Source organism: Manis javanica, chromosome 1 (genome assembly GCF_040802235.1).
Source record: "Manis javanica isolate MJ-LG chromosome 1, MJ_LKY, whole genome shotgun sequence".
Classification (NCBI taxonomy): domain Eukaryota; kingdom Metazoa; phylum Chordata; class Mammalia; order Pholidota; family Manidae; genus Manis; species Manis javanica.
In genome coordinates this window covers 142,483,131-142,505,142 of record NC_133156.1, presented here as the reverse complement: position 1 = coordinate 142,505,142, position 22,012 = coordinate 142,483,131, and the positions used below count along the sequence as shown (strand labels likewise).

At 39.5% G+C, this 22,012-nt stretch overlaps 1 protein-coding gene across 6 annotated transcripts in view; it reads right to left on the bottom strand.

The window, feature by feature from the left end:
* The window catches only part of CTNND2 (catenin delta 2), a 925,492-nt gene that overhangs the window by 343,889 nt on the left and 559,591 nt on the right, over positions 1-22,012 (bottom strand). For all 6 annotated transcript variants that reach the window (XM_073237801.1, XM_073237811.1, XM_073237821.1 and 3 more), the window contains one exon: positions 12,989-13,244. In XM_073237801.1, the coding sequence (XP_073093902.1) occupies positions 12,989-13,244 (256 nt within the window). The remainder of the gene's footprint in view (positions 1-12,988; positions 13,245-22,012) is intronic.

Below are 22,012 nucleotides of genomic sequence, written 5' to 3'. Positions count from 1 at the left end.
TAACCAGAGTACATTCTTATTCTCTGCAATTTGTAAGTGCTTACCGCAGTGAATGAGCTGATGTTGCATGTTACATACAAGTGCTTCATTAGATGGTACAGGCTTGAATGATATGCATGTTCCATGTGGATGTACGTGGGGTCCTGTTGCATGTTGCATGCTTTGCCTTCATTTTTATTAAAGCAAAAGTGCAGTGTAATCAGACAGAAACTCCTTTCTTTTCTAAGGGTTATAATGAAAATGTATAGTCATCAAGGGTTTGCAGGTCTAGCCAGTGTGTGTGAGCCCGCCTGTGTGTCCGTGCCCACCCGTGCAGGCCCACCGCTTAGCAGACACACCCAGCGTTTGTGTGCCTAATGGCCACTTCTACAATATTAGCAATATTGCCTGTTACTTTCAAGCTGATTTATGGTAAATTTAAATGTGCTAATGCTTTGGTACCCTTCAAAACAAAGTGCAGCCAAAGCATTGCAAGGCCCCCTGCAGATACATTTCAGTTTATCTACAAGAGCCCATGGATTATATTTTCTCCTTCAATGTCAGAGCTCTTTCATTGCAGTGTAGCTGCTAATTGCCACTTATCGGAATGAGTTTTCTTCTAATACAAAATAGTCTGGCTTGAAATATTGCAGACTTCTTTGTCAAGAAGAGAAGGGAATGGTAGGACTGTTGGTTCCTGGGAGAATGGGATGTTTTTGCTGCTTTTCTTCCTGTCTGCTTTCTGTGTGTTGGTTGGAAGCTTTCTGACTTTGGGCCTTTGAGGTATGAGTTACTGCCTTATGTGCAGTGTGAGGGGAAACTGACCTGAGCAGAAGTTGCAAAACAGAACTTTGGTTCTGAAAGCAAAGAGCACAGGAAGAGCGCTTGGGGTTATTCTGACAGAATTATATAGGTGTGGGTATCATCAGTCACTAAAGGCAATTTCTAATAAAAATGCAGCGGTTTTCACTTGAACTTATTTTGAAGTTTATATGATTTTAAATGAGATTGTTTCCATTTATTTCCTACTTAATATTCTTACCTTATCTCCCTTCTGAAAGTTTCTAGTATCCAGAACCATACTGCTTGCTGTTGGTACTCAATAAATATTTGCTGAATGAAAGAATGAATGGATGAAAATATTTAAAACTGATCACAAGGCACTATTTCTCAAATAATGTAATTATTTTTATTCTGTAGAATAATATCCCATCTAACTGGAAAAAGCTATTTCATATTCATTATTTTAACTGAGTCTTATAGCTAATAGATTAGGTAACAGATTATTGCAATATATTGTTACTTTTATTCAATCATAAGAAAATGTGAGCGAGGGATTAAAACCTTATGTAGGTCACATGTCTGGCAAGTGATAAATGGGATAGGACACTGTGTGTGTTCTGCTTAAAAATGGGCTTTGGAGCTTCCCACCGAGCCGCCGAGGGTGCTGTGCTGAAGGAATCGCTCTCGAGATCCCAGGAGCCACTTCCGCCTACTCCTCCACCCTGGGGCTCCTATCTGCTCCTCCTCCACATGCTGCGTTAGTTTCCGTTCCTAAGAAGCAGCACTTGGACCGCCTTTAGCTAGGCCTTTTCTCTACTTTTCGTCTTTCCTGTCTTTTCTTTCTTTTTTATTGTGGCAAATATACATAACATGAAAATAATCATTTTAGCCATTTTTAAGCATACAGGTCAGTGGCATTAAGTATGTTCACACTGCAGGACAGCCGCCCCCACTACCCATCTCCAGGACTTTTCTGCCACCCCTGTCTGAAGCTCTGATCCCACCAAACAACTTTCTGCTCAACCCTGGAAACCACTATTCTACCTTCTGTCCCTGTGATTTTGATTACTTTGAGTGCCTCCTGTAAGTGGAATCATTTGCATATGGGCTTTTGTGGCTCATGCATGTCACTCAGCATGATGTCCTCATGGCTCATCCATGTTGCACATGTGTCAGAATGTCCTTCCTCTGAAGGCTGAGCAATATCCCACTGAACATATACACCATATTTTGTTTGTCCATTCTTCCATTGGTAGATGTTTGAGTTGGTCCACTTTGTGGCTTTTTTCTTTTAAACAAGGAAAGAGGAAAGGGAGTTTCACAGGAGATACTGGAGGGGAAAGGAGATAATTTTGGTGAGATGACCAGTTAGATCAGGATTTACAAATCATCCCGCAACTCAATGGCTGCAAAACAATCATCATCATTTACTATTTCGTGGTTTCTTTGTGCAGGAATTCGAGGTGGGGAAGAACAGGAGTGATTTGTCTCTGCTCCACAATGTCTGGCATCTAAGCTGGAACACCCAAACGTGCGCCTGCCTTTGGGGATGTGCTTTAAAAGTGGTTCGCTGGTATGGAGGGCATGTTGGTTCCCTCCAGGTGGGCCTCCCATCAGGGCTGCTTGAGTGTCTCAGGATGCTGAACCGGCTTCCCTCCCTGTCACTCCTGCAGTGTCCTACTGGGTAGACAGGTGGACTATGACTCAGCGTGGGAGGCAACCACGCAAAGCTGTGAACACCAGGAGGCAGGGGGACTGGACACGGGCTATGACAAACCTAGTTACTAGGTAGGGAGATTTTCCAGAAATGATTCAGATTTTAGAATATTACTGCACTTTTGAAGTATATGAAAATGTTCAGAAGAAATAATACAATTCTACTCATTCATTTATTTGGCAAATGCATTCAAACAGTATACACAGTTAAAGCAAAGATTTCTTTTTCACATTTGGCAGGACATATGCAAATATCTTAAGCTTATTTCATGTTACTCGCTTATCCAGAGAAGGGATTTCTGCCTCATTGTGGCTTCTGAGACAGTGGTTTCCAAACATCTATCTGCAAACCAATTTCATTTTTTTCAGAAGGTCCCTTTTATTCAATTGAAAAGACTGTCCTATATTTCAAGGTCATTTCACGTCTGTCTTCCCTGTGTATTAAAGAAGTGGCTGCAGGAGAATACTGGCAAAGTAAATGACTGGCCATGCTGTGCTGGCACCCCACATGTCTTCTGAAATGTAGCTAGTGCATGGATTCCAGAAATGGTGGGAATCACTGTGCTAAATTTCAGAGTCAGTGGGAACCACCCAGAGTCTCACTGTTGCATTCTTCGGTGTGGAGCAGCTGAGGGTAGGGGCTCAGCTTCAAAGGCTTCCCTGCAAGTGGCCCAGTTATAAAACAGAGAGTTTTCTTGGTGTGGAGGCTTCACCTCTAAAGAGGCACCTCAAACTGATAGCCCATGGGTCATCTTCTAGTATGAAAGTTCAAGTGAGGACACATTGTTTCATCTCACTTGGTGAGATCTGCTTCAGAACATATTCTGTACTGCAGAAACACTTCCCTCTGGATTTCCCACTCAATGCCTTCTCTTTCTTCTCCCCTTCTCCTCCTATTATTCTTCCTCATTATGCTCCTATTCTTCTTAAAAGAATTAACTAGACTGCAGAGTGCATTTGGTTCAGCAACCCAGTTAAAGTAGTTGAACAGGATCTTTAGTAGATGAAAGAATTTAAGTTACTCAACTTGTCAGGCTGTAATGCATCACAAACAATGGAAACTTCAGTTCAAAATGTATTTTCTTACTATAAAAAAGCTAATTTTCTCTCTATAGATGTCAGTACCTCCAAATTAATGAGCACTATTAGATGCAGACATCTCAAGGAGCAACGGAAATGAATTTCCATTAGTTACAAACTGACAGTCAACTACCACCTGCCTTGTAAGACAATAAAAGTTTTGAATGCTTCACTTTTGCCCTCAATTAAATGTTTGAAGTCAGATGGTGAGGAAAAGTGACTTATAACATCAAGAAAAATATTAAAACTGGTTTGTACATGAAATGGCCACTGTGGGTTTCAGATTTTGCTTGTGGTGGAATAAACAAGGAGGTCTTTGAGGATGGACTGAGAAAGCTAAAAGTGAAATAGGCTTTCCATACTCACAGTGGTATAAGTTGAAGAATAAAGAAAGGAAGTTCTTTTAATTAAGAACTGGTCAAGTCCTCTGAGAAGCATAAATCACTTTAAATATCACATGATTTCAAAAGGTTGACCACTGCTAGGTGGATGCCTATGAAGGAATGTGCTTTCCAGTGTTTTCAGAGCTACTGTGATGGTTCCCTATTTCTGTAAGGGAAACAAATTTTCCCTTTCTCTAGTTTTGTGATTTTATATTCTTAGTTTTTAACACTCCATCAGCATTGATTTAAAGAATGGAACATGTTTAGAATGACTTTAAGAAAAAGTGGTCAAATGAAGAAAAGCAAAATGCAGGGGCTGAGAAAGCAGACTGATGAATAGACAAGAAGGAAAACCGATACCTTATTATTTCATGTCTTTTGTCCCATTAGTAATCACGTACTTATGTAAGTTTTGAAGATCTTACTTCTGGAAAAATGTGTGCAAAAGTCAATAAATAGATTATGTATACAGACATGTGTATATATGTCTATATTCACACACACGTGTGTGTGTATCATCTATGTGATATATATATATATATAAGTGCCACTTTTCTTAATAAAGTCAAATCTAGGGCTGTCAAAGTTCTCTTTCTGGAAGAAGACAGCTCTTGAATGATTGATCAAATGAGCCAATTCTATTTCCCTGAGTTTTCTTGGCTTCTCTTTCCTGCTGAGGGCTACCGCTCACAGGGACCAATCTGGGGGGTGGGGGGCAGATGCTCACATCCATTTTTATAATCTTATTCAACATTGGACTCACAAAACTCCCCTTTGATTCTTTCTGAAGAACAAAACTTTCTTTTGAATCCTTCCAACCACCTCTTGGAATTCTGAAAGGTCTTACATGGGAAGTGAAGGGAGAGCTCTCAGAGAGAAATAAAGGCAGCAGCATAAACAGAGCCCTGGATCGGGGAGCTTCCTCTCTCTGGGTCTCTCACGAACTCTGCAATTCTCCCTGAGGGTCTGGGCAGAGAGGCCCCCGTTTTTGTTCTCAACTTATTTCTAAGGGCCTCCATTTTTAATATTCACACTCCTGTTGTGCTCTAAAATATTCTAACCCTTCTTTCACAATGAAGATGAAGAGAGAGAGATTTTCTTCCCTCTTTTCTTTGTGGCTTCCTGTCTTAACACTCAGTGTCATCATAAACAACTGGTACAAGGAATGAGTTCATATCTAAATCCAACAGATAAGACACACATCACACACATCAACCAATGTATCAATGAGAAAATAGAGATTAACCAAGAATAAGGAAGTAATGTGAATTACTAGTTAAAGCAATACAAATAGAGCATAAAAATAAAGCACTGCAAAGTAATTATTTGTTTCGTTTAGGGATCCAGGGTGCCATTCCCTTAAGCCACCCATTACCTTTATTTTTATGCATTATCATTGTACTTATTATTGGGGACCTTAAATTAAGACTGAAACTGCTTGAAGTTTCATAGAGTCCTGAGCTTTAGGGATCCAAGGTACCCTGATACCAGACAGTGTCCCCAGAGTTAGTCTCCTCCTATAACCTATTTGGGAAAGACTTCATGATAATTTAATTATCAAATGGAACTTCTCAGTTGCTTTGAACTGGAGGAAAGGTAATATCTCTGTCTCTGGGACAGGGAGTAGAGTTGGCTTTAGGTAGAAGGGTTGAAGGAAAGTTCTGGAGAAACTGTATAAGAATATATGATAGATGCACCAGGAAAGCATTAGAGACACATATTAGGGGACCAAGGACAAATATTTCTGGTTTCATAATGGAGACCAAACCTAAGCCCACCACAGCCACCTCTAGAGAGGATGGGCAGGGGAGGGTGTACAAAAGTTTTTACTCCCATATGTCAGCTCTAGCTAGCCTGGATTTGGTGTTTTGCCCCAAACGAGATAGTGAGGTCTAGGATGCATGCGCCCATGTTAGAGAGCTGGGACTTGGGCTTCAGCAGCTCTATACACCCGGAGGCCTGGCTCGTGGGTGGGGCTCTGACACACCGTCAACTCTTGGGCCAGATGTGAGCTGCACACACACCTTCTGAACACGGGATACGGTCTGTTTCCTGAAAGGATGTGGACTGAGGGTAAAGTAGAGGCTAGTTCTCAGGAGAAAAGTCTATATACAAGAAAACCACAAACAGGGATTTCCACCATAACAACTGAAGGGGAATCTGCTAGCAGTTAACTAGCCACCTAATTAGCACTCTGGGTGTAGTCCCTCATCAGTCATGATGGCCCGTGTTCCATCACTTGTGAGCGTGGAACGTCATGGAGGTCCCCAAGCCAGCATGTGCCTATGTGTGAACGAGGTGGGGCTGTTGCAGTAGAAAGCAGTTGCTACTTTAGAAAATCAACTGTGTACTCCCTCAAGTGAATTTGGAGACAGGAGGCCACATGAGTATTCTGGGCTATGGGAAAATCCACATTGGCACAGATAAGTATCGGTGTGAACATTGGTTTCCTTTAAACTGACTAAAGGAATCCTGAAGAGGAGGCTTTTGTAAAACAAGCAAAGAAAAATTATTTTGCAGTGAAGTCCCTTTCCATTTTCCAATTCTGTTTCTTGGTGGTGAGGGCTGAGCTCTCAGTTATCCCTGTTCCCTGCTGGCCTGGGCTCTGGTGCCCCAAAGCTCTCCCCACTGGCCTCTCTGGATGCGCCACAGGGCTGCACGCCCTCATCCACTGGGGTGAGAGGGGAGAACGCCTTAATTTCTGCTCACTTAATTTAACTAAACAAAATAAAGAAATGAAGAACTATTATATTTACTCTATGGATTGGTCCTCTACTGGACGCACATTCAGGTGATGGTGTGTCTCTTATGGGAAGCTACAGCATGGCGGGACTGAGAGTGACTTATTTGAGCACATCACTCAGCACTCTTTATCGCTGTTGATGTGTGTCAGTCCCTGTGAAGTTTTAGATTATCTAGCTTCAAACTAACCCCACAATATGAACCAGACAGCACTGATAATTCAAGCACGTCCAAAAGGCAAGAAAATAGCTAAGCTCACACATCTCCCTGTACCTGGAACAATGAGCACCATCACATTAACCAGGAAAAGCAGTGATAATATGTTCAGATCTAACATATTTAACCATGCTTCTTGTTCTAAAGAAAGCTTTCTTATGATAAAAAATTGTATATTGAATGAAAACATTTAGTTATGTAGCTTTATCTTTAACATGCTGTTTTAGGTTCTATCTTTAGTGTACATCTATTTGCTAGTGTAAACAGAATGAGAGCACACTCAAGCACATGTAGCTGGTTGAATAGTGACCCCTCAAAATTTGTGTCCACTCAGAAGCTCAGAATGTGACCTTTCTTGGAAATAGGGTCTTTGCAGATGTAACTAAGTTAAGATGAGGTCTGGGGGCCCTAAATGCAATACCTGGTGTCTGAAAAGGAGACACAGCCATAGAGAAGGTGGCCATGTGAGGACGGAGGCATAGGCTGAAGTGATGCAGGCACAGGCCAAGAAAGGCTGGGGCCACCCGCAGCTGGAGGGGAAGGAAGGGTCCTTTCCTGGAGACTCCGGAGGCAGCACGGCCTGAGAGCACCATCATTTCAGACCTCTGTCCTCCAGAACCAGGAGGGAATACGTTTTTGCCAGTTTTAGCCTCCCAGTTTGCGGTACTTGCTATGGCATCTCCAGGCAATGAGGACACCATGTTTGTAATTTATATGTACAGCATTCACTTACGGAGGTGCAAGCTAACCTTTTAAATATTTGGGTTGGGTGAGTGGACAGGAACATTCTGAGTGCTTCACACAGACCCTGCCCCTCCATTCCCACCCTCTTTTCCTTCGACTGTTCCCTGCCTCGACAGCTCTCTCCTAGGTTTTCATGTGAAATATATTTTCTGAAGCTTTGCGACAGCACCCTGATTCCTCTGGTGCTGCTCTGATCACATCTGCCTTACTTACCCAGGACACGCGCTGTGGGTGGTTGTACCTTTCTCTCTCACATAACTTTGAAATCTCCTTGAATAGTGAAGCTGTTGGCATGCTGTCATCACACCTGCAGAGCTCACCCTAGAAAAGCCCACAGCAAAGCCATCCAGAAGCCAGGTACCTTCAGAGAGACCCGGCAGGGGCAGTCCAGTGGTGTGAGGGCTACAGGGCTCTCTGTCTCTGGCCGCTCTGCTCATGTCCTGATAAAACCTCACTGAAGATATATGTTTACCTTTCATATTTCCAAGTGACATGGAGCAGTTAGTTATAGTAATCATACTGGAGTACAGAATTGGGACCCAGGAATGATTTCTGAAGTATCAAATAATGGAATCACCTAACAAGAAGTGAGTGGAAAGCCCCTCATTTAAATTAAAAAGCACATTAAAAATTCAAGACAAGGATAATTAATTCATAGCTTTGCAGAAGTCACATAAAAAAAGACTTGGCATTTTATTTGACTGGACAGTTAACAGTGGTATACCGGTATTCATAGTAGGTAGAAACAGGATTAGAAGTTAGACAGATACAGGTTCAAGTTCTAGCTCTCTGAGTCTCAGAGGTTCCCCACATGTAAAGTGGGAACTGTAAAGAGCATGCCATGGGATTTAGGAAGGATTAAATAATGAACATAAGCAGTCTAACACTGAGTATGGTATCTACTCCTTAATTAATTTTAATTATCATTAGCCTCATCACAGTGATAAACATTATTCTCATCATACTGCCAAGAACCCCTACCATCAAGCCAGGTTGCTCCAGGGTAATGCCTGTTCACTTCCTGCACTTCTGGAGATACAGGAGACAGAACCAGGAAGACTGGCCTGCAGGACTCCCAGAGAGAAGCCCTGGAAATAACCGCTCAGGGCATGGCTGCAGGCAGCCCAGGAGCAGGAGGCCTGGACACTGCAGGGAGATGTAGTAACTGTCTTCCAAGAAAACAGCTTTTGGCCAGCCTTTGAAAACTGCCAGCCTTTGAAGAAGGGACAGGCTTATTCTCATGTAGTTGCAAACGTCAGAAACCAGATCAGGGAATGAATTTATAAGAGGTGCAGACTCTATTAGCAATACAAATTAGTTTACAAGGCTTGAATTACTCAAGGTATTAATAAAATGCTTCAAGAGATGGTGAGTGGCCCATAGCTAGAGGCATTCAAGCAGAGACTCAATGGCCAATTGCTCGGCTTGCTTTTAGCCTGACTGAATAAATGACTTCCAAGTGCTCTTCACACTCTGAGGGTTTTTAAATCGTGAGTGATGTATTTTTCCCCTTTACCTTAACAAATGATTATTGAGCATTTGAAGTGAAACACAAATTCCCAGTATCTACTACCTATGGGAACTGGCTATGAAGATTATTATATAACTGTTTTACTACAAACACTTCAGCTGTGTTACTAAAATTACATAATAATAGCACATTAAAGATGTGCCACTGTATTTATTTCTGTTATGTTCAATAACAAAAAGAAAGTGTTTAATTGTATATTATGTTTGCAATAAGATTCTTTCAGCATATTTGAAAAAGTGCTTTTGAGATAGTATATGTCAAAGATTACAATATCTTAAAAAGAGATTAATCAAATGTGATTAGAAGATGCTCTTTCTGCTATACCCTAAACATTAAGTTATGTCAGTAAACGTCTTAGCCATAACTTTTCTTTAATAGACAAGAACACTTATAGTACTTTCAGCATACCCATGTATATCAGTTTTGCTTTATTTCTTTTTAGTTATTTCATAACTTGTATTTTCAAAAGAAGGATGCTATGGTTTATTACTCCAACATCACTGAAACCTCTTCCACATAACTTAATGTTAAGATTTATATTTGACCTGTATGTTTAAAAACAACAGTATATAAAACCTAATATTTGGTGTAGCACCAAAAATAGTCCAATAATCCCTAAGACATTCACATTTAAGGAAGATATCATGCAATTCAAATATAAAATATGCCTGCAAAATATATATATACACATATATGCATATTTTATGGATATATCATATATTATATTCATATAAACATTTTTTCAGTAATTGATGACATTAAAAAAGGAAATTAGACTTTACCATCTCTTTGTATAAAAAGGTTTCTATACATTTTTTGGTGGAGTACGTGATGGGAACACTTAAAAGTGAAGACCAGAGTTTTGTCCTGATCTCTATGACTGAGCCGAGCAGTCCAGTGCCTCAGAACCAATCTTTTCATCTCCTGTGGCTTACAGGAATGAAAAGCTACTGGGGAGTCTCTAGTTTCAAGCCTAATGACTGAATTGGGGCTACCTTTATTTCAAATTATTATTTAACATGCACTATTTGCTTGAGCGCTTCTCATTGACTAATACTAAAACTCTTCAATAGAGAAAAGATGCTGGTCTGCAATAAAATAAATAAGGTGGATCTTACAAAAGGAAGGAAAAGGAATAAAAACTAAAACAAAGACCATATATCCAAGAAGAAACAAGCAATTAATAATGTGCATAACTGGTGAATCACTATGTTGTACACCTGAAACTAATATAAGATTATATATCAACTATACTTCAATTTAAAAAAATTGCCAGAGATCAGACCTATGTAGATAACTTGTATTATTCACTTCATTCTTCCCAACTCATACATACTGATACCCAGCATTAACATTCACTCATCCACTGAAATAATCATAAAAAATGTGTGTACATTCTTTCCTTTCCTTTTTATTGCTTATAAAAACTTTAAAATGTTTGTGCCAATATGTGCTGCTGTGTCCTAAAAGTGTGGATTGTAGCCTATGTACCCACCTGTCAGTAACCTTCAATAAGTCATTTAACACTCCAATTCCCCATTTATTTCAGGCACTAAATATGGGGATATCAGTTTCTTTTCACAAAAAGAATTAATCAAAGATGTAAGTAAAAGTGCTTTGAGAATTGTAACATACTATAAACACATGTTTGCAATGGTAAAGAGGATTATGTGGTCTGGCATTTAATAAATAAAACTTGACTAATTCTCTTAAAACATTTATGTAATATGAGGGTCTGAAAAAAGTTTAAAACCTGAAAAAAATTAATCATAAGCTATAATGTCAAAATAAACAATTTTGAACCCTGGAAGTTAAATATATTAGTTCTACTATTCACATGGGAAGAATAAAAATTCATTATTCAAAGAAAGATGCAAAATTCTTGCCATAAAAGAAGCATTAGAATTTTGGATACAAAGTTTAGATTTGAACACTTTGACATATTCCTTTATTTTAAGAAAACTCTAGAAGAGGACTTATTATATTTTATATGCCATCCATTTTGCATGATGCTAGGCAATTAGTGTCTTTTATGTTAAGTCACACCAGTCCATTTCTGGTTCTAGATCTGGTTCTGTTTGTTTGGTTAGTATATCTGAGCTTAGGATGATGGTATGATTTTTTTTTTACAGAATTAACACCTACCATTCTTGAAAATAACATGATAAATTTGTAATTAATATAACACTGATTTGCATACACATTAACTCATACAGTGGTCAATATTCTGTTACGTATGCTAACATTTTATTTTTGTTGTTGACTTTTTTTAGGTTATAGTGGGTATGCAAAAACATAAGTGATGTAATCCATAAGTTGAAAAGGTAAGGACCATGATAAGATGAAATGCACTTAATATACAGTATAAAATAAAGAGGGTAAGCTGCAGTTAGAGAAACACAAATTTGGTGTTTCACTAAGCCAAATTCCCATAATATGAAAATTTAAATCCTTTCCATTAGAGATAAAATTATCCTCAATTTAACTATGCCATGTCAAATAAAACAATGTCAGTTCACTTATGTATTTTTCTATTTAGGATTTCCTAAAGTTTATTATTCTATGTTTTCAGTAGCATGTGAAGAAAAAAATATTAAAAATAGAGAGTGCTGTCTGAAGAACAATCTGTCCATACATGCCAAGAGTACTTAAGGATTTGGGGCAGATTTCAGGATGGCTGAGACTGAAAACCTGGATAGGCAGACATTGCACCATGTAAATGTAAGAACACTTCTTATTTCCAGTAGCTAAGAGTAAACATTTATTACAATTAACTTTTACAATGGAGGATCTATCAAATAAGATGTTTAACATGAATCCTCCAGATGGGTTTAAAATGTGCTACAATAGCTATCTCAAAGAATACCATAAAATGGTTCTATTCTCTTTTTTATGTTTGTGGAAGTGGTTTCTCTTTACAAAGAATCTATGCAAAACCCTCAATGCAGCACATACGCACTTGTGTGCTCCTCTTAGAGAAAATTCCTTGAGAAGAATTTTAAGTATGTTACCAGAGTCAAGTTACATGCCCTGCTATAAAGAAATACCAGAAATCTGACATATCTATAGTAGTCACAGATGCAGAGAGATATTTATGGGACTCTATCAGCATAAATCCAATGGCTATGAATAAAACATCATTTAAATCTACAGGAATTCAATTCCAACTTCAGAAGTAGCACAACATTAAATCCCTTGCCACTGATAAAAGAAGAAAACAAAAAAGAAACACATCTCAATAAAAACAATTTCCTTAATACATTATGTTCAAGTGTTTATCAATGCTCAAATAACTTCAACCTAATGTTTATTTCCTGGCACAGAGAAATGAAAGTCATACAGATTTTCTAAATCTTTAATTTTAGTATAACCTGGTAGGTGTGCTATTTTACACTCTGATAAATAGAAACAAACATGGTGACCAAGAATGGTTCCACAGAGACAATAAAACACAGACACCGTTATATCTGAAGTCAAGTGATCTAATTCCCAATCCACAGTTTCCATTGCAATGAGAGCTATTCTACATCTTATCAAATAGCTGAAACCTCAAGTACCTGCAGAAGTTCTGATCAAAAGATTATCTGTATCATGTGCTGTGGAACCACTGAATATACTTGGGATCCATGATCAATATACATATTCTAAATTAAAAAAAAAAAGATTATAAAGTCCAACCAAAGTCAACCCTTTAATACACAACTGGTGACATGAATGCAACAATGTTACATAAATGAAATAATGCCATGAAAATGCCTGGTTAGAAAACCTCTTCAGACATCATGGTAAAGAAAAGAGAAAGTTTTGTACCCACCTGGGATCTTTCTGAATGCTATCAATGGACGGGGATCTGGCCAAGGTGCCTTCAGGCGGGAGGGCAGGGCCGGATTTGCTGTATGGAGACTCAACAGAGGGACAGTACTGCAGCTGGCGGTAGGGGTCCGCGTAATTGGAGGCCGGGCCGGCGGCGTAGCTGGCCCTCTGGAAGGTGGCCGCGCTGGCATTCGGTGGGCCATGCTGGCTGCCTGTGCGCTGCAAGGGGACGGAGTCGACACCAGGGGAAGATGGGGCTAGGACAGGAAAGTGGGGACAAAGTAAAAAATTGAGGACCTGCTCACAAAAATGGTTAACTGGGTCTAGGCAGGGGGGAAATTACACACATAAAAAAGAAAAAAGAAAGGTTTGGAAGAATAAAAAAAAAATAATCTGTCATATTTGATCCATTCAATGTCATCCAGTAAAATGATAATTAGCATGCTATTTCAAAAATACACCTTTCAGCTACAGGGGAAAATGCACCTGTGTGTGCTTACGATTATCTGTTGGTAAGAGAAGGTTTATGAATCTGAAACGTAAACTGCAACATTAAAACACAGAAGGAATGTAAGGAATATTTTCTAAGGAATCATGGACAGTTAGCTTTTTATTGTTCAAGTTGAGGAAAGTCTGAAAGTGTTCATTCAGGTGATATTACATTAACTTTATTTGAGGTGTAAAGCAAATTTAGTATATAGTGAATTTTCCTGAATGAAAGAAAACAGGAAAAAGTGAGAGGGGGTGCATGCCCTGGGCCACTGGAGGTGGGGCTCATATTTCCATAATCAGAGCATTCAATAAGCAGGACTGGGCTAGTTCCTATAAAGCAACTCCCAAAAGATTTTTATATGCCTCTTTTTCACCTAAAGCTGTCCTAGTAACAAATAAATCTGGTGAAAGGTAGAAGATGTGTGAGAGAAGGTGAAGGACAGTTCAATGGCAACAGAGAGAAAACAACCAGCTGGCTTGGCTTTTCTAGAAGTGTTTGCATCTTTCCGAATCTCTGAACTGCTCTGAAAAGATTCTTCATCCGTTACTAAAACAAGTTTGATTATTTCCAAAGGGAATTTCAATTTTTTGTTTCCTTCCTGGATTCTTTTAATTCATTTTGTGTCATTATATTTTTATCTGGTTCTCAAAAATATTTAACATCTAAGTTATAGTTGACATATACAATGAAAATAGCATCTTTCACACTAATAGAATGTGACCACTTCCTCGGCTGCAACAGCTGTTAGCCAGAATCTATCTTAGCACATTTACTTTCTGGCATTGTAGATCAGAACATACTCCAAATATAGCCAGTGTCTAGATAGGAGCATTTATACAACTGGGAGCTCTAAATTCTAAATGGAATGAAGCTCCAGTTACAAACCATACCCCACAGCTCTGACATCCTGAATGCTTTTTAGTGGATGATGACAAAACTTCATTCATCCTCTCTCACATCAGGGCACATATGCCAAATCCCACCCAAGAAAAACCACATCACATTGAGAAAAATCATGTCAGTTGTTCAAAGAAGTGAAGGAAATCGTGTATTAAAAAGACAAAGGAGTTGCAAACTGAACAGGAGGAATACATTCTAATACCAAGCTCTGATTTTTAATGACGAATTCAGGGCTTCTCATTTTCAATGGACTTTCAATGCTTGACCTTTTAATAACCAATATTTGGAGAACAGGCACTACAACATGTTAAAAAGCAGAAAAAGTTTTAGGAAAAACTTTCTAAACTAAAAGTGTATATATTCTCTGAGAAGCAGCAGTCTTGAAATGTTGAGGACCACCTTGCTGATTGGATGAAGTTTCAAAATGATCAGATTTGACTAATAAACATGAAGGTCACAACCAGAAAAATCTGTCTTAAGTCTTCATGCAATCTCTGGAAATATTTGTATTTTCTCCAAAATATTATAAGCATGTCTAATTAAAATCCATGTTTCCAAAATTTGTGAATATGCGCTTTACATTATAGTGATATGATAAGAGTTTAAAGTTTAGGCCAGGCGTGACTTTGCTCTGGAAGAACAATGCATAGGGGGAAACAAAATTTCATTTTTTAGGAGAGCTGTGATAAGCCAGCCAGCAAATCAAGGGCAAAAAGGGAAAACCAAGTATGCCTGACATTTTCCAGTTAAATGCTTTTGTTCGTTCAGGAAATGAAATCTCTGCACTTAAGCTTGTCGAAAATGGTTACTAATATCAGAAGAGGAATCATTTTCTATACCAACATATTCATTATTGATACAGTAAGTACAATGGTTAACAGGAAAGGAGGGTGTAATGGCAGAGATCAGGAAATAATACTGAAATCTAAAAAAAAAAAGAACCTTGTTAAAGAAATAAAAATAGGTCAGGTGAACAACCTAATCATGCCAAAAAATCTCTCAAAGGACCATAAATTACAAGAGGATATGATGAGTTTAATAAAAAAAACACTCCCAGCAGCAGACAAAAAATTATGAGGACTGTATGGGAGATTGGGTCATATGTGAAAATTGGGTGTGAAATGCAGTTACTTAAGCAGAAAGAGGAAGGGATTGTCACTGTATATGAGCGGGGAGAAAAGGTGGAGAAAAATCCAGGAATAAGACCAGGCTTGTATTTGTACTTCACTTGGGCATTTTGGGTTAATGTTGCAAAATTCATTCAGAGCTTGGCTTCCGAAGTTAGAGAATTGGGTTCGTATCTGGGCTTTTTGGTCAATTCTTGGAATTGGACAAGTCAGTGAGATTTCTAAGCTCCAGCTTCCTGATTGTAGAGTGAAGAGAATGAAAGGGCCTCCTGGGATCATTGTTTGCTTTATATGCGCAGAAAGGATTAAATATCAAATATGTAGAAAATACTAAACAAATGAACTATTGTAATAATGGTTATTATTACCATGAACAATGTTGAAATCAACTGACATTAGAAAAAGAGACTGCACGGATCGCACCGGGGTGAATCCCCGGGGGCCACTGTGTGTCAGACCTTTCAGCCTCTGTAAGTGCTGTTCGTGCGGACCCAGTGTTCCTCACAGCTCTGTAAGCCAGTGAACATGTCACCCTCACTTTACACATGGGAAAGCGAGGCACAGAGAGATCTTAACTTGCCCGAGTTTGCCTGATAACTAGGAGAAAAGGAATTCAAACTTGTATCCTGCTTCTGGAGTCAATGCTTCTCACCACCACTGCAAAGTAGGCCTGGCTGGAACTTCAAAAATGTGTATTACTGTTACCTAACACAGTGAGAAAACTCAGGAAAATGATGACAGGCCTAAAATTGAGGGAAATGCCTGCTAAAGGTACAAGAGAAGGGATGTGGTTTATCATAGGAACTAACAACCTGAAGATTATATGGAAAAAATTATTACAAATTGGTGTATTAACTAATGTACACCATTTCTCATTAACTTGAATTGATTGAGACATGCGGAAAAATATACAGAAACATTTTTCATGCAGAAAAATCTAACTTTGGTCGCCTCTACAAAAATAAAAGAACAGGGATATGCACAGTTCTCTTAATTTTACTGTAAAGTGTTTAGAGAATTGGTCTTATCAGTGACATCAGTATATGTAAAGAAAAAAGAGTGTGGAGCATCGACTTGAAATCTAAAATGAGTAAACAGCTTTCAGAAAGATCACATTAAAAAATCACAGTCACATCTGTGGCACTTGGCCACAGTCCTTCAGTAGTATCCTTCCTGATTCCCTAATTTAAACTTTTTTTAGGTCACAATAAATAGGAGGCTTGGTGAGAAATTCAAAACATGAAACTGAAATTCAGAATGGTACCTCCAAATTGAAATAAATCCAAGGCTGATCAATGCAATGAAAATAATGTAAAATAGCAATGCCAATGGGAGAAAAATACATTATATTAAAGGGTAGGTTGTGTAATCATACCAAAGAAAGTGTGTGAGAACCTAACAGGTTGCAAACTAATCATCAGTAATGTAACAATCTAATGTCTTATATATTTTCTTAAAGTGTGACACAAAAAATGACTTCAACACATAAAGATGACATTCCCTCTTCTTGCCCTACCTGTTCAGACCTTGGTGTGGCTTATGCAAACTTTTGTTCTCCATTAGGACAGGTAAGCTTGTACTGATCACAGTATTAAAAGACTTTCCTTTAACACATTTTTTCCCTTAATTTTTGTCTTGCTATATTTTTTTTCTCTTACTTGAGTTTCAGAGCTCAGTTGACCAATCACCCATCCTGCCAGGACTATTCTATTCAATTGCAGCTTCTCATAGCAAACACTGCGGCGCAAGTCGCCTCATCAGCTCTTCAAACACCCCTCTCTTCCCACCTGCTCTGCAAACAGCCCCTTCCACCTCATAAGCTCTTAGAAGTCCATGAACTGTATGCTGGTCTCTTTGGGGAGATTTTAAAAGCAGCCTCTTAGGCAGCTGCCTTGATACTTCACCCCCGACATCTATGCTGTTCATAAAATTATCTATTTTCTGTTGAGCTACACAAATTAAAGTCTAGCATGTGAAGTGAACAAAAAACAGAGACCTGTTTTATGTGCTATGTTTGTTTGAAAGAAGGGGAGAGGGATTCTTTTAACAAAATCAGTTTACCTTGATGATGATAGATGGTTACAGGCATTATTTACTGACAATGGAAAAAAGGAGAATGGAATATAATACAAGAATATGGCACATAAAGAAACTTGGTTGGGGGGACTATAAAGTGGGGTTTAACAAAAGGAAGAAAAGTCATTTCTTTTGGTTTTATATTATCTTTGACATATTTACATACACAGACATATCAAAACATAAAACACATTTACACACATTAAATACAAAATAAGCAAATGATAAGCCAACTACATAATACTCTCTCTGCAAGAGGGCTTAGGTGACAATGGGTACAGGAACAGGGTCTACACACTCTTAAAGAATTCAATGCTATTATTTTAGGGATAGGGAACCCGTAGTGGCCAGTCCACTATATTCGCAATAGGATTACCATTTAGGCCTGAATTGTAAAGGTCTCCCCGTTTTCTGTGCCAGGTGCACCATGGTGCGACCAGCTGACACAAGCTAATCTCAACAGAAAAATATTCAAGGGTAAATTTAACATAATCTTTTATCTTCCTACCTTATTGTCTTTGTGGGAAAAGGCATTTAATGCAGGGTTTTGTTAGTGCTTATTAGTGTTGATTATGGTTAGTAGTGATGTTTCTGAATTTCATCCATGAACTAACTGTTCTACTAGCAAACACTGTCTTACTTCACCTGTAATTAGGGTTTTTATTTACACCACTTTAGGTGAACTGAATATAGGTAAGCATCTGGAGTCTCTTGTTGATTTTAAAATAATATTTACCACCAGTCTCATTAAAAATTTCCATTTGGGAAATAATGTGTCCTTGACTTTTTTAGGCTTGAAAAAGGTAAAAATGTTATCCAAGAGATTATTACAGAGGGTCTAATCTGACTTGCTCTAATGGGAAACAATCACTTTTACACTTTAAAGTAACAGCATTTAAGAAATAATAAACTGCTACTAGTTCCACATTTCTAGAATAATGATTTTAATTGAAAATGTTATTTATATATTTTTGAAGAGAATAAAATTTTATGAATATGAAGGTTCTATGTAATCCATTTGTAGCTTTATTAAGCGCTGGCTATTATTGTAGGAAGTTCCAGGTTTTAAAAGTACTTTCTCCACACATGCAACTATTTTTACCTCATTTCTTTTTTGTTTTATGTTGTAATATTTGTCAACCTCATAAAGATATTTAGCAGATTTTCTCCTGACAATGTACCTATGATAATTCATTCTTTATTACAAGCTGACATATTGCTCACAGAAAGCTTGTTTTCTCCACTCACTTAGAATCACACTTATCCAGAAGGAAATTCACGTCACTATCGTTGAGCAGACGTTGACCATTTTCACTAGTTTAGAAAGAAATCTTTGGGGGTTGTCAAAGTCAAGCGCTGGTGTTAATCAAATGACTGATAAGGTGACAGTCATTGATATGTCTGAGTTTTAAATAAAAATTTGTGTCATTTATTTAATAGGCTTTACCATAAACAAATTCATGGGGATCACATATTTCTCATCTGACTGCATTCCTTGCCTCAGACGTGGGTTGATCATCCTGTAAATGCAGGTGGGGGGATTCATGCCACCAACACACGCACTGACCTGCCTTTTCTGCTGCAGTTCAGACAATTCCACATCCTCAGCCCAGGGAAGAGCACTGACACCCACACTTGCTCTCTCCTAGCCCCTCATTGACTGGCCCCACGAAAAGGAGCGGCTGTCCCGTCTGGTGAGAGGGACCTCTCCGGGGAGCCCTGTGGAGCTGCCTCCAGTCTCAGTTCTGTCCGAAAGCACGAGGGCAGCTGCTCTACTCTCCGCCTCCCTGCTAAGTGCATATCTGGCCCAGGAAGGCCGGTCCCGTGCTTGGAGCCCACTCCCTTCTGCTGGGACTGGCAGAGACGTTCTCTGGCGTGCCATGGCTGACTGGGTGTCTGGTAGGCTAAAATCCTGCTGACTTCCTTGTGGGTAGTGACCTTTTCTATATGTTTCAGCAGTCACAGCCTGGAGCACAAGAGGGTGAGGAGTGGGCTTTGTGCATCCAGATCCATTAACATGTATGTACATGTATACACACACAAGCATGTAAGGTCACTTGATGGTTGGTAGCTCTTTGGTTTAGGGAAGCCTGGAGACCCTGTTTTGTACCCAGTAATAGACTGTGGTCCTCATGTGAGTGGGTGTCTGAGATTTAAACTAGTCTTCCTAACAGAGTAACAGGGGTGAGTGATGATGGCAGCTGAGGACATGAAGGAAGGCCAAGGGGAGGGACGGAAAAAGATGGTGGTAGGTTAAGCCCACGGGGAAGAGCTACAGAGAAATCCCCTTTGGTGGGAATTAGGGAGCTTTGACACGTCTCATCTTCACTGTGCACAGGTGTCCCTGGCCTTCCCTGTGCAGTCACCTCCCTGTGTCTATCTCCGTTCTGGGATGGTCTCTTGCTCAGGCTAGTTCATGGCATTTGGGGTGAGGGAGGCTCAGGGGTGGAGTCAGCATGGGGCTGCACAGCGCTGGGACAAGGGAGTGGCCACAGAGCTGAAGGAGTGCTCGGGAGCCCAGTCTGGTAGCTGGAACAGCTGCAGCACTGGATAGCCCAGGGGGCCACTGATAGAGGCACACATGTCCCCAGGGCCCTGTCACTTAAGGGCGGAATAAAATTGGGTGTTCAAATCACCTCAGCCACTGACGTCAGCCAAAAGCCAGTGGCCCCAGAATATTCCAAACCTAACAGGCCTTGTAAGAACCTGCTGTCTTTTTGCAAGGACTTAGGGTGTTTTCCCAGGCCCTCGGAGGGGTCTGCACCAGTGGTCTCCAGGGTAGAGTGGGTACAACACAGCGGGTGTGGAAAATGGCCTCCTGGGTATGGGAAAGCAATCCTAGAATATTTCTTTTTATCAACTTGTAATCTTGACTTTAAAGAGACATAGTTTAATAATATTGTATCATATGCACATCATTTATAACCAGAAGATATATACCCATATTAAAGGCATTTTCTCAAACATGGAGGTTCTGATAGAGACAGGTCCTTGAGCTGTGGGGTTAGGTTAGAGAGTGCAAGGATTTGAAATGAAATGAATTAAGAGTAGAAATAGGGTGGGTGCAGGGGTGAGAGAGCTTATGGCTTTATGCTTAGGAGCCAGAGAGACATGGCTTCTCCCCACCTGCCATCCCGAGAGACCATGCACACACTTCTGGAAATTTCTGTAGTGTTGTGTAAATCAACATATTTCCTCAGAAGTGCCTCTGGCTCAAAGGTGCAGGCTGGGATGGGTTCCTGGGCATCTGGATGTCATGACTGCTGAGGTTGCTGGGCCACAGATTATTGCTACTGGGAAAAGCCCTGGCAGACAGGTTTTCCCCTCTGAAGGGCTCTGAGGCCTTGCTGCCTTGCCTCATAGGAGGAAAGGAAGAAAAACACTCATTCATTCAGCACAGCTGTCCACTGATGGCACAGAGCAGTTTCTGTAGAGGGACAGACAGTAAATATTCTCAGTGTTCTCAACCATATGGTCTCCGTCTCACAGGTCCACAACTCAGTGTAGCTGGTACTAGGTGAAAGGGTAGAGCTGCATTCCAATAACTTAAGGACACTGAACTTCGGATTTCATATAATTTTTACATATTACATACTATCTTTTGATAGTAAATGATTTAAAAATGTAAATCATTCTAAGCTCATGAGCACTTACTGAGACAGGTGGCCAGTTAGCCTGAGCCCAGGAGCCATAGTTTGATGACCCCTGGCTTAATGATAACACTAGGGATTTTTTTTTTAATGTGAACACCTTCCCCTGTCTTTGACATAGATGACTTTTTAATTTTATTGTAGCTAGTTTTTCATTAACCCCCCAGGAGTTTTTTCATGAGATAAATCTAAGAACATATGAATAGAGAACAAAGAATCAATATTACCCATATTTGTTGTGAATTTTATTCAAATTAGATATTGAGTGTCACTGAGGTTATCTTCATTTTTTATAAGGGGTGCATGGAAATAAAGTCATCTTTGTTAATAACATGCAACAGACTAAATGTAAAAATAGCTCAACCTCAGGCAGGTGTAGACCCCCTCAGGGCAAAAGTGAGAGAAACTGACAGAAGACAAAAGGGGTATTCTCTTTCGTCTCAACCAATATGTGTATTATGGCCAGGGGATGGCATTTACTAGGTCAAAAACAAAATAAGGAGTATTTTGAGCCCTTCCTCCTATGATGCAGTGAAATACTGAAATGTGAATATCGATAATCAACTATGAAAGCAACTTAGCTTGCCTGGATTTCAAAAGGTATAATTTAGTATCATAATGCAGTTTAATGAAATTGCTATGCTATACACTCTGTGATAACTGGAAGCTACAGCTGTCTGAGGATGTGAGGTTCTGCTTGCCCAGTGGGGCCCAGAGGTCTGGCTCTGCCACGCCCCAGTCCCCATGCAGGGCGATGTGCTTCATTAGGAGTGAAGGAT